The sequence below is a fragment of the Phalaenopsis equestris genome, unplaced genomic scaffold (genome assembly GCF_001263595.1).
Source record: "Phalaenopsis equestris unplaced genomic scaffold, ASM126359v1 Scaffold234359, whole genome shotgun sequence".
Lineage (NCBI taxonomy): Eukaryota > Viridiplantae > Streptophyta > Magnoliopsida > Asparagales > Orchidaceae > Phalaenopsis > Phalaenopsis equestris.
In genome coordinates this window covers 163239-176048 of record NW_018252277.1, presented here as the reverse complement: position 1 = coordinate 176048, position 12810 = coordinate 163239, and the positions used below count along the sequence as shown (strand labels likewise).

At 33.9% G+C, this 12810-nt stretch overlaps 1 protein-coding gene across 1 annotated transcript in view; it reads left to right on the top strand.

Annotated features, from left to right (window-relative positions):
• Window positions 1–879: 879 nt before the first annotated feature.
• The window catches only part of LOC110038928 (ATP-dependent 6-phosphofructokinase 7-like), a 67626-nt gene continuing 55695 nt past the window's right edge, over window positions 880–12810 (top strand). The window contains exons 1-7 of the mRNA XM_020743856.1: window positions 880–1239; window positions 2501–2547; window positions 2643–2682; window positions 4851–4913; window positions 5259–5396; window positions 7963–8121; window positions 8210–8263. Coding sequence (XP_020599515.1) covers window positions 1135–1239; window positions 2501–2547; window positions 2643–2682; window positions 4851–4913; window positions 5259–5396; window positions 7963–8121; window positions 8210–8263 — 606 coding nt within the window. The 5' untranslated portion in view covers window positions 880–1134. The remainder of the gene's footprint in view (window positions 1240–2500; window positions 2548–2642; window positions 2683–4850; window positions 4914–5258; window positions 5397–7962; window positions 8122–8209; window positions 8264–12810) is intronic.

Sequence of the window (12810 nt, the reverse complement as noted above, 5' to 3'; positions counted from 1 at the left end):
TATTGAAATATTTAATAACAAAAAAGCAATAATCCTTAAAAAGGATTTTTTTTGAGAGAGAAGCTGGCAAAAATGAACTTTCATGAGGATAAAATCATCATCAAGTTTATATGTTTATGATGATTTGTATCATTGCATCTAGAGAACAACAACATAAGCCGATATAAAATGTAAAAATAGTTTTGAATATATAGCCTAATGGAAAGAATGCCAATCTTATCATAAATTATAAGCAAATAAATTTTTTGCACAACATCATCTCATTTGTTTATACATGATGATTGTTTGATTGTCTATAAGAAAATGAGGAGCAAAAAAGAATGTAGTGTATTATAATTGCAATATATCATGTAATTGTAGGTTGTTTAATTGTCTGTAAAATAAATACATGATTTTTTTTTTGGGTTATATACATGTAAAGTAAAATAAAAAATTATTTGTTGAAAATATATAATATTGTTTGGTTGTCCGTAAATTAAATATAAATAAATTAATTCATATATTTATTTTAAAAGTGTTATGAATTTTAAAACATATTTGATAAATAATCTTTAAATTAAGTATTTAGGATTATTTAGCTCAAGTCACTCGACTGGCAGGAACATTGAGATTAAATAATTAATTTGAAAAGAGTAATGCGTACTATGATTAAATAATTAAAATGAATAAATTAAAAAAAATCACAAGATTTTCAATCCCATGATTTCTTGATAATAATAAGAGTACTGTAGTCAAATTGAACCATGTAAAAATTATCGGGAGCGGATATTTTATAATAATTGAAAAGAACACGAATTCCAGAATAATAATAATAAAAAAAAGTTTTTTGAAATCCTTTCTTCCCATTATTTTTAATTTGAAATGAATAGATTTAATGCAACGTAAGGCCGTTGCTCATTTTCCAGTTTTCATCCCGTCACTTTCGGCGGATTGGAAACCACGGGCTTGTAATCCCAGAGAAGCTCCCCCTTTCTGGAACTTGGCAGATTGCGCTCCTTTCCCCTTCAAATCCTTGACACCTCTGCACAAAGCCTATCTTCCTTCACCCACAAAATCTGCTTTCAACCAAGGAGTTGAAGTTGAACGATACACAACAGAGGCGCGACCATCTGGTGGCTTCCGATTCCGACATCCATGGGGGAGACGGGAACGCCTAATCAGAAGAAGATCGTCGAGGGACCTGCCGGCTACCTTCTCGAAGATGTTCCCCATCTCACGGATTACATTCCCGATCTGCCTGTGAAGTTTATCTGACCTTTTAATTCTATGTTGGTTTATATTTTTTTACTTTTATGATTGATTGGTTGATTGAACTGCGAGTTGGGTATCGATTGTCAGCCCCAGCACCAGGCGGGTTGCAGGAGCTGCTAAATCAATTATTCTTTTGGATTTGTGAAGCGGGCTGTTTGAAATATCGGCCGCGTTGAATCCTGAATTCTTAAAAACACAGCAATTCCTAATTTTTTTTTTCTTTTTTAGGATCACTAAATGCCGACTGCATGGTTGTCCGTTAAATTAGAATATTGTTATTTCATGGTCATTAGTTAAGCTGGTTAATAGATTTTTAATTAAAGTTCAGTTAGTTTTATTCACTTTAATTAATCCCATTTTAGTAATTAGCTTAATTAAAATCCATTTAATCTATAAATAATCTTTGTCAATGTCATGATCATTATATGGTTAATATTTATGTTAATTAACTTATGTTTAATTGGCCTATTAGAATCTGCCTAGTTAAATAATTAGATTAATTATGTACTAGTCAGCATATCTAGGCTTCCTTTCTGTCCTAAACTAACTTTATAATTGTTAATTAGTTCTAAATGATCAAGTTAATTACTCTTTTAATTAATTCACCCATATTTAACAAGCCTATTGAAGTTTCATTGATGATAAGTTCTTTTTTTATTTTACTTTGGACGAGAGCACAAATTTGATGCAGTTGGATTCATCCAAAGACTTTGGAAATAACTTTCAAATTTGTCTTTACTAACTAAGCTACTTAGCACCCACATTAACATTAAGCTATCATCATTATATTTACCACCAATTAAGCTCCATGTTAAAATTTTGATCTTTTTTAATTTCTAAATATTCCTGCTTTTATTATTTGATTAAAATCTGATAGCCAAAGCTTTATTTAATTAGTCTTATTAAACACTAATTAGCCATATTAAATCATTGGAGCTTAACTTCCAAGCTAATGTTTATATTTTAATTGTTTAGGCTAATAATATATCTTTTATAAATATGCTAATATCTAAGCAGCTTAAATAGAGAATAGGTAATCCGTGCTTAGTCTATTAAATAAGTAAACATTTAATTATTTAACTAAACTCTTCTATTATCTCATTCATGAGCTATGAAATAGCTCACTAATTGCATACCAGTATTACATGAAGAGTAAATAAGATAGAGTTATTTTTGGCTATAGAATTTGCAACTGGCTGTTGATTTAATATTTGAAGAACATTATGAGATCTTTTTTTTGCTTGTGCAGACTTTCCCAAATCCGCTACAAGATAACCCGGCTTATTCAGTGGTTAAGTAAGTCACTTTTATTTAATTAATAATGCTTTCCTAGAACCAACATAATTTACTGCTATAATTACTGGTGTACCTTTTTTTTTCTTGGTTACCAGACAATATTTTGTTAATCAGGATGATACTGTTCCTCAGAAGGTTTGTCCCTTACATTTTTTTATGTTTTCATTGTTTATTGCAAAGAGTTGGTTAAACTTTAGAATTTCCATTTTTTACTGGTTAAAGTTGCGTTAGCTATGTACATACAGATTTTAATTTATAAGTCACATATTTAATATTGGCATGAACTATGGTTTGAGTTGGTCAGCCTTAGTTGTAATTCTAAGAGGGAGTCCATGTTAAAATCCTTAGGATGATAACAGGCCGATATGTTGCCGTCCATATCAAAGCCCTCCATCTTGTTCAATGTTGTAGTGAAATAAAATATTAATGCATGATGAATGAAAACTTATAGGGAGTACACTCATGCGGAGTAGAACCCCATCCAAGTAGTCTAATGGCCTAGCTAGCATTTCATTTCTTCTTGATGAGCCTTAGTAGTGTGAACAAACGAGAACTTCTCAACAGTTAAAGAAATTTATGATTAAACCAAATAAATCAACTCAATTGGACCTCATTCCCATGTTGAAAAGATTCATTTATATCAATGACGGGCACAATTATTACATGTTATGGGAGAACTATGAAGACAAATGTACATGGAACCTTTCTTTTTTATGCTTTTGGTTATCGCAAGACATAACCAAAAAAAAAATCCTCACAATGAAAATTGGTCTCTAATTCAAGCCTTCGTCCGAACAATTGGCACAAGTCATGGATAATACAGTTGAAAGAATCTTTATTTAAAGCTAAGTTTCCATATCCCAGTCCAACTCCTTTAAAAATATATATATACAAAATGAGAACATGAAATGTCTCAACAATAATCAATTGTTCTATGCTTAGGGGTACCATTCGTCAACCTTCCACATCACTTTGTAAAATGTGCCAAATTCAAGTAAAAATAAAGCTTACAAGGAGCCATTTCCATATAAATTATATCCATACAATTATTAAAAAAAAAAATTTATGTCGATAAGGATGTGACAAAGTGAAACAATACAAATAACCGAGCTTATCACGAAATCAATAACTAAGGATCAATTCATGACAATGAATTTTTTATTTTCCTTTAGAATTTAAAGGGGCTGGCTATGTGATGCTTGAGAGAATATTTTGAAAATAAATTTCTATTTTGGAACTATATCAACATCCCAATTCCGAAATTAAAGAACCAAGATATGAAATATTTAATTAAGTCCTTCAAATTAAAGAGGTATTATTTGTTTTCAAATAGGAAGAGATTTTTAGGAGCTAGCCAATATAGCTTTTGTACTAATTTTTATGGAGAGAATTTTTATATATTTCCTTGCATGATTTCCTTTATTTTTCAAAGCTTCTTATATTATTTATGCCTATAGTCGTATGAAAAAATAGCTTTGATCTCTTGCAAAATATTTATGTACAAGGTAATTGCTGTGTTTCTTGCTTTTGATTTGGAGTTTCCCATACATTTCTAACTCAAAGTACCTAACCATTCCTTGCCATGAAGTTGCATTTAGAAAGTTATCCCAAAATCATAAAACTGCACACTACCTCCTTAGCCTTCTATCAATTCCAAAAATTTCACCTTCACCGAAACCTCTAATAAGGTCCGCGTTACAAAGTCCATTTTGGCCTTATGATTATGCCTAAAATGTACCCATGAACCACATGAATCTGATAAAGGACCATGCCTAGATAATCCCTCAGTGGCTAAGTTCTTGGTTTGTGATTACACAATTCAGTTAACGGGGCATGAAACTTTTTGTTATCTAAGTTTTATTTAAAATTAGCTTCTTTGTGCGCCTTCCCCTCAACTATATGAGATTTTTTGGATGGAAACCCAGGCTTCTCAGAAAAAATCCTGGATGAAGTTAGGTTGACTGCCACTTTTCATTGCATTGCTAGTCTACGACAACATGTGTTGTTGGAGCCATCGGATCATGATCAGTTCATCATCATTCCTGAACGTACTACCTCTAATGGAAAATTATTTCTGTTAATTGACAAATATAATTAATCATCCGCAAGAAGCCTTGTATCAAAGAGTGTGGCTCTTTTATGAAGGTGGAAACTCTGGAAATTGCTTCATTTACCATCTATTTCTCTTAAAAAAGTCAACTAGGTGGGCAAGGATTTTTCAGGGTTCATAACATAATTTGCTTGTTAGAAAAATTATGGATTACATTTTCTTGACTTATATGTTCTTTCTTATTTGTTTGCAGACCGTGTTTGAGAAAAACAGCCCTAGAGGGACTCATTTTCGCCGTGCTGGTCCTCGTCAGAGGGTGAAGTTTCCCTTTAATTTTCTTGCGGTTGCTTATGGTGTTGTCCTATTACTTTAAGATAAATCTGCATATCTAGTGTACAATTTTTATTTATTTATACATATCTAACACCTAAACTTTTCTTTACAAATACAACACTTTGGTGTTTTAAACTTACGCAAAAAATGCGTATTTCATTTTGACAAAGTGATAATAATACTATTTTTAATGTGATGTTGAGGATTTTAGTGGTATGTATGTAAATGGGAAAGTTTAGCTGCGAGATATGTAACTACTTAAGAATTGTGTGCTATGTATAGAAATGCCCCTTACTTTAATTAACTATTGAGTATTTATGTTCTTCAGGTATATTTTGAATCTGAAGATGTGCATGCATGCATTGTGACTTGTGGGGGTCTTTGCCCCGGGCTTAACACTGTGATTAGGGAAATAGTTTGTGGTTTGTCTCACATGTACGGTGTCAACAAAGTTCTGGGGATAGAGGTATGTTTTGTTGTTATTGATTTTACTAAAACATTTTGGCTAGTTTTCTTCTTTTTGCATGGATTTTCTACATCTTAATTTTACTTATGCTTTAAAAATTTTTGGCATTATCTATCTGTTTGCATTTTAATTTTCCTTAATGTTGAACTTGTTATTTGTAGGTATGCTTATGGCTAAATCTGTTTAGTCTTAAGTACTAGAATATTATAGTTTGTCTGTCAATCTAGAATTTACAATTTGGTCTATGAATCAGGTCTTAATCCAAGCATGCTTAGTTAAATGCTGCATTGATTGTTAAATGTCTATATCTTTTAAGAGTACCGGTGTAACCCATCAAGAAAGTGTAAAAAAGAAGATATAAGGGTTATGGAGAAGAATAGAGTAATGTTTAAGTGATTAGAAAGTTTCATAATTCTTAAATCCATCTACTTTTTATTGATGGTAAATTAATGCTCGTAAAGCTCCAAACTGATTATTATTTTTTCTTTATTTAAGCTTGAGAAATTTTTTATGAATTCCGTGGGTTGATTTGGTGGCTTAAACTCCAGAATTTAATAGAGAGGGGTGTCTATAAATAGTTTGGAGTTTATGGGATTTCTTTTTTACAGGCTATTTAAGTGAAGAAAAGTCATGTTTGTCAATCTTGACCTAGTTTGGTCGATTTTGAAAAGATAAGCATATCTTTTTTTTTTTTTTCCAATTAAAATGGCACGGTTTGGTGATGGAATGTTTGAGAAAATGTCTAAGAAAAGTTCTACAACAAAATGGATGATATTAGGTAGGACCGCGTAAAATGGTAGCGCGATGAGGAATATAGATAATATGGTTTGTCATATATGGGATCTAGGTAATGGTAAAGGGGACTAGCTTTAAATGTTTTGATATGAGTGATTATGGTGGGGTTATGATAAGTGTATTAGTAGTGGTTGTGATCATGATATGGCGTGTATAGGAAGAATTTGAGCATGAAAAACCTTTTTTTTCTTTCTTTTAGAAGTGTATGATATCAACTTCTAAGGAGGCTGATCCCCACCATGAGCTGATGTATGCATTGAAAGTTTAAAGTCCATCAATCAAAATTAGAAGATATAATGACAGTGATGATTACAAAAAATTTTTAATGAAGTCATTAAAATTAAAATTAAACAAGTGTGTTCTTAAGATAAAGTAGACGCAAAATAAATATCCAATATTATTTGTATTTGAATCACTAATAGTGGAGTTTAAAATTTATTCATCAATCACAAAATCTTTATTATTGTCACTAATGAATTTATCAGTCTCTTCTAAATCCCTCCCAACATTATTTAAGTTATTGGTTTTTTTCTTATTTTTTAAAAAATTTAAATTATTGGTTATCAATAATTGCTTGAATGAGTTTTGACATATTTTCTTTTTATCGGACAAAGTCCATTACATGTATATTATCAATTCTACTTATTTTATCTTAATTACTACTAATCAATCCACTTTAGGTTTTGTTCTACCAAGATACTTTGCATTGTATATTTGAAATCATGTTGTTCTAGACAAAATGATCAAATTTCACATAGCTTTTATTTGTTATTATCCTAGTAATACCATTCCGCATAAGCATGCTTCAGCATTTGATATATGACATAATATACTTAATTTGTCTATTCCCTTTGACGCCATCTTTTGCGGCTAGTAGAACTCATGTATGTAAATGTTTTTTTTAATAATGGGAGAGTAGTATAATAAAATAAATTCTTGTACAAAAACTTTTTTTTTTTTTTTTTCCCATTTTGTAATTTGTTTCTAGACGCTTTATAGTGATTGCATTCAATCTTTGTAATGAAGCATACATACACTAATGCGACAATCAAACTCAGATACTAATATTTTGGTCATGCACAAATCAATAAGCCCAAGAATACCTTATGGATTCATTTACTTTAACATCCCAATAAACTCAGCCGAAGTCATCAAATTGTACCGTGCCTTATTAAAAACTTTTCATACTTTAGTCCCAAATTATGTATAAGATTTTCAATGTAGCTTTGGGGAATTTTGGAGTTTGAAATGAAAATTTGCAACATAGCTCCTTGAGCTATCCAAGTTTTTTTCATATTTCAAGAACCATTCGTTTCCACTTGTTATCACTTCTGATCCGGATTCGGATTATTAGTTTTTTGTTGGTTTCCAGTTCGCTTAGTTCATAAGAAATTTGAAGTTGTAGCCAAGCTCCTGGGTATGAATCACTCCTATATTAAATTTATATTTCCGACTCAACTTTTCCATTAAAAAAAAGAAAGATTTACATGCATACAACTCAATTTCTATGTATTTAAATATCTAAAACCTAAGCTTCAATTTTTACACATAGACCACCTTACATATGCATTAAAAGGTGTATTTCACTTCTTAAAAGTTAAAATAGTGATATGAAAGATTTGGGTGATATAAATGTAAAAAAATAAAGTTTAGGTGTTAGAGATTGGAGATGCAAATACCCCTAAAAAAAGAATATTCGGTATGTTTCCACTAAATCTCTTGATTAAATGCACTTTTTTTTTTCCTTATTTCTTGAATATTATACATTCAGGGAGGATACAAAGGCTTTTATGCCCGCAATACCATTCCACTAACTCCAAAGAGTGTCAATGATATCCACAAACGTGGTGGCACTGTTCTCGGCACTTCAAGAGGTGGTCACGATACAACAAAGATTGTTGATAGCATTGAAGATCGTGGAATTAATCAAGTAAGAAACTAATGATTGCTAAAATCTGAGTTTTACATATATGTCCAGCAAGATATGTTTGGTTTGGTACTATTAACTATTTTTTCAGGTCTATATAATTGGAGGTGATGGAACTCAGAAGGGGGCCGCTGCTATTTTTGAGGTACAATGCGGTAATAAGAATGTGGAAAGAGCAATATGATCTAGAAATGCTGTTATCACTGTTTGGATTTTATTGTCTTTATATTTTAACGGTTGATTTTGTTACCATTGTTGAGATTGGGTACAATTCATATACAGGGTATGTTTAGATGACCTCAATTCTTTGTTGAATTGTACTGTGATTGCCAAAAATTAGAAGAAAATAAACTTTCATACCTAGCACAAAATTCTTGTATTTACATACTCACATCTAAACTTTCATATTAACATACATAACCTGTTGAGAATTGTATATAGTTTAAGGTCTTATTGGTAAATATAAAATATAGAAGAAGCCCATAGTTTTATTTATAAAGAAAGTTGTAAGGCTTGCTATACACAAGCCCAATTCTTTCATGAATAGTTTAAGTTTTTTAGCAAAATGATTTCAATGTGGAATCAGAGCCCTAACATTAGCAGCCAACCGACATCCTCATTGGTCTCGATCGATGTCGTTGTTGATGTAGAGACCAGGGGTTGATCTTCCTTTTCTTCGTGAATTGCGACAAACGCAATTGGTGTAGAGACCAGGGATCAATCTTCCTTTCCTTCACGAATCGTGACAAACGAGATTGAGGATTAGGACAGACGGGATCGCGACACCTAAGGCATCATGGCAGACGGGTGCTAGGAAGGCACCAATGGGATCGCGATTGTCTAGGCGGGAGAGCGTCTTGCAGGGTTTGGTCAAGAAGGGCTTTTGCAGTTTGCTGCGAGAGGAAGGAGCCAAGCAGGGCTTTTTTTTCTGGTGGTCTTTTGTACGCAGCAGTCCCACCATTGTTTTCTCCATGAGAAACAACTTATAATTGCGACTCAGGAGTGAGGAAATCAGGGAGTAGAGCCTTTGTTTTTGGAGTTGCACTTGACGACAGGTAGGCGAAGGATTGAAGCAGTTGTGGTTTGGTGTGTGGGACGAAGGAGTTGTAGCTTTGTGAGGGCTAAGGCAAAGTGGATTGCACAAAGTTGTAGGAAGGAAGACTTGTGTGATCTGTGGGATCTAGACTTGATATTCGTGATTGAGAATGTCAGGAGATGGAGATAGTGCAGGAGTTAAGAGATTGAAACTTCTGAGAAAGATAAATCATAAAGTTTTGAAGGTCTTGGTTGGTCTCATTCAAGGAGCTAGCGTCTCGACGAGAGTGATTACATTAGCACATGCTCTGACGCGGGTGAATCTAGATCTCTCTCATGTGGATTTGAAGCTTGATGAATAGCCCATGTATTTGAGTTGGTCGCGTCGTATTGAGACTGCTCTACTAGGTAAGAGACTAGAAGGATACCTGACGGGGGTGGAGCCAAAGGGTGATAGTGCTGAGAAGGGCGAGTGGAGAACCACAACTTCCTTTCTTTTCACCAAATTACTCAGCTTGATTTCATCGATTGCCTCATCAGTGAATGACATTAGAAAGATGAGCGACATTTGGGCGAAGTTGAAAAAGATCTATACTGGAGCTTAGAACCACATGAGGGTATTCTAGTTTCAACGTGAGATAGAAGCAGTGATTTAGTGTGATAGATCGATTCATGAGTGCTCCATAGATCTGGAACGGTTGTGGCAAGATCTTGATCACTTCTCACCTATGTCGATCTGTAGTGATTTGGGGTGCAAGAAGGGGAGATCTTTGCATAGATGAGGACTATGTAGTTTCTAGCTCATATGAATTTGGCCTTGATCCAAGGAGATTGATCCTCTTAGGCCAGGCAACAATGCCTTCACTAGATGAGGCCATTGCAGCGATGATGTAGGAAGAGAGTCGCACGAGGCTACACTTCAAAGCGAGTGGTCTTTTAGGCATGCAATCGGCTCTGACCACCTTAAGTGAAGGTATGAAGAGTGCTCAGGGGGAGACTTGTAAGTGCTACAACTGTGGAGTAGTGGGACATCTGAGCAAGGCTTGTTCAAAACTACATAAGGAGAGAGGCTGGTGGACGTGCACAGTCTAGAGGTTGTTGTCGTTATCATCGGGTCCAAAGAGGTGAAAGAGGGGGCTATAGGGCAAATTTGATGGTAACGAAGAATAAGGTAGAGATAAGGGTAGTCTTTAATGTTGAGGATCACGAGCTCGTGGAGATGTTGAAGAGAAAGCAGAAAGCTACAAGCGATGTGGCTGAGAATACTATCGTTTTATCGTCATCAAATGAGAACATTGCTACTTATGCTCGCTCTGTCAAAGGTACTCATCATACACGTGCTTTTTCTTTTATATCCACCATAAGATCACAAAAATAAATAATATATTTTGATGCATCTCGACATATGACAGGTAATGTTAGTGAGGTCGCTTTCTATAATCATCTAATAGTTTGTTGACCTCGCTTTTGCTTGAGGGTTTTGTGGTATTTCCTTTAGTGACTAGGATATAATCTTAGGACTTTCCTAATGACTATCTTAACATCTTAGAAATGGTACCCACATTCTCATTATACATTTCAACCAAATCTTTGTTCTCTATGTTGGTTCTACATATGTTCAATAATATTTAATACAAAGATTAGAGATTGCATAAGGGAATCTTGATGAGAATTTCTATAGGACCTATGGACCATAGAAAACCCTTGCACTGTTCTACACTTTTTTGGACTTCAATACATTGCATTATCATTCATAATCATCATGATCATTATAAACATTGCATTTCCATATCACAATGTTACAATCATTACACCCATAAGGCTGATCAAAATTATTTGAACCAAGTTTCCCCTAAAATATCACACTTGAATATTCCAATTCTTAAAAATTCTCCAAAACTGCTATTGAATCACAAAATCTACTTCAAACCATTTGATATTATCATTTAGACCATTTGAAACCTAAAAATTGCAAAAATGTCCAATTTTCCCAAAAAAATTACCAAAATACCCCTGGACCCCCAAAATACAATTTTTTCAAAATTTTTCATAGTCACAAATAAGTCCTAAAAATCACTCCAAATCATTCCTTACATCTTTTTGAGAATTTTGACTATAATATTGTTATACATCTGGACAACATTTTGGCACCTCGACACCAAAATAAATAATACTTAAAAAATACTTCGGGGATCATAAAATCTTTCACGTTGATTGAAAATGACCCCGGACACTGTCGTTTCACTCCAAATTTCTTTTTGAACTGCCTCGAGTCTTTAAACCAACCTTTTGACCACTCTGACCAAACTTGACCGGCATTTGTTCTAAAGCCTTAACAAAAATACCAAAATGCCCCTTCCAGCCCAAAATTTTCAAAAATTTCAAAATCCTCCCGAATGTTCCCAAAACCGATGTGAACTACTCCACTCACCCAAATTTGACCCAATTTGACATATTTGACCAAAATCTCCAAATTACCCCCAAAGGCCCAATCTCTCTAATTTACCCCAAATGTCCATTAATTTAACCTCAATTTTCTCTAATTTCAATTCTAAACTCAAATTCATCATGTTTAAGATCAATTTAAACCAAATTCAAGTCCAATTGACCCACATTGTGAGCCCAATTTTAATCCAAACAGAAAGCCCCAATTTTGACCATATGGCCCATTTTGAAATTATTCCCTTATAAATGCATATGAATAAAGGGCAAAATCATATTAATCTTCATCCCCATTATGCTTCACATCTTCATAAACATTCTCATCTAAAGTTTCAAACATTTTGATTTGCATTTGCTCCACAATGACATCTTGATGCATAAAGGCTTCAAATTGACATGTCACATAATTCACACATATTTTCCTACCAAATTAATTTGGAATTGTTCCCCAACATTTGTAAATCACGAAATACATCTTCTTGATACTTTCATTCAAAACTTCAATCCATTTGACATCAATTTTATGGATTTTGCATTTCATACATATGACCATGTACACTTCACCCCCCATGCACATCTTGAACCCAAATTCATGCATTTGGGCTACTCTTTGGGTTTGATTTTGTAGCCTACTTCTCCGACAAAGTTAGGAGATACTCAACCATTGAAAACATCATCATTAAGTTTAAGCATGGGTCCTTTTTTTTAAGTCATCTTTGACCTTACCCATGCTTCTTTGTTTTTGTTTTCTAGCCCACATAATTATGATTTTTTTTTGAGGTGTCACCCCTTACAAGCCCACTCCTTTCCTCCATGCCTTGCTGGAGATTTTGGACTCTTAACCCATGCCTAAAACAACAGCTACATTAACTTAAACCAAGCTTGATCAAGGGAGGTATGGGAAAAGATCCACCTCTTAAATTTGATTGGACATGCTAGCTATATGAAGCCAAAAGAGTAGCCACCTTATCGCTGACTGACCTATGGCTTCACCTCTACCCTAAGCCAACCAAATCCTTCCACCTCAGCCCCCTTTCCACATCAGCTCTCCTCCCCCATGCCCATGAAAAGCTTAAAAACCAAATGGAGGAGAAAGAGTGGGGAGAGATCAAACTTTTTATAGAGCCACCAACCCATTTGCACCCTTGAGCAAAGTTATGCTCCTTGTCCTAAGGAACACAACCACCCCACCCGCCGCCGCCGACAACCACTGCT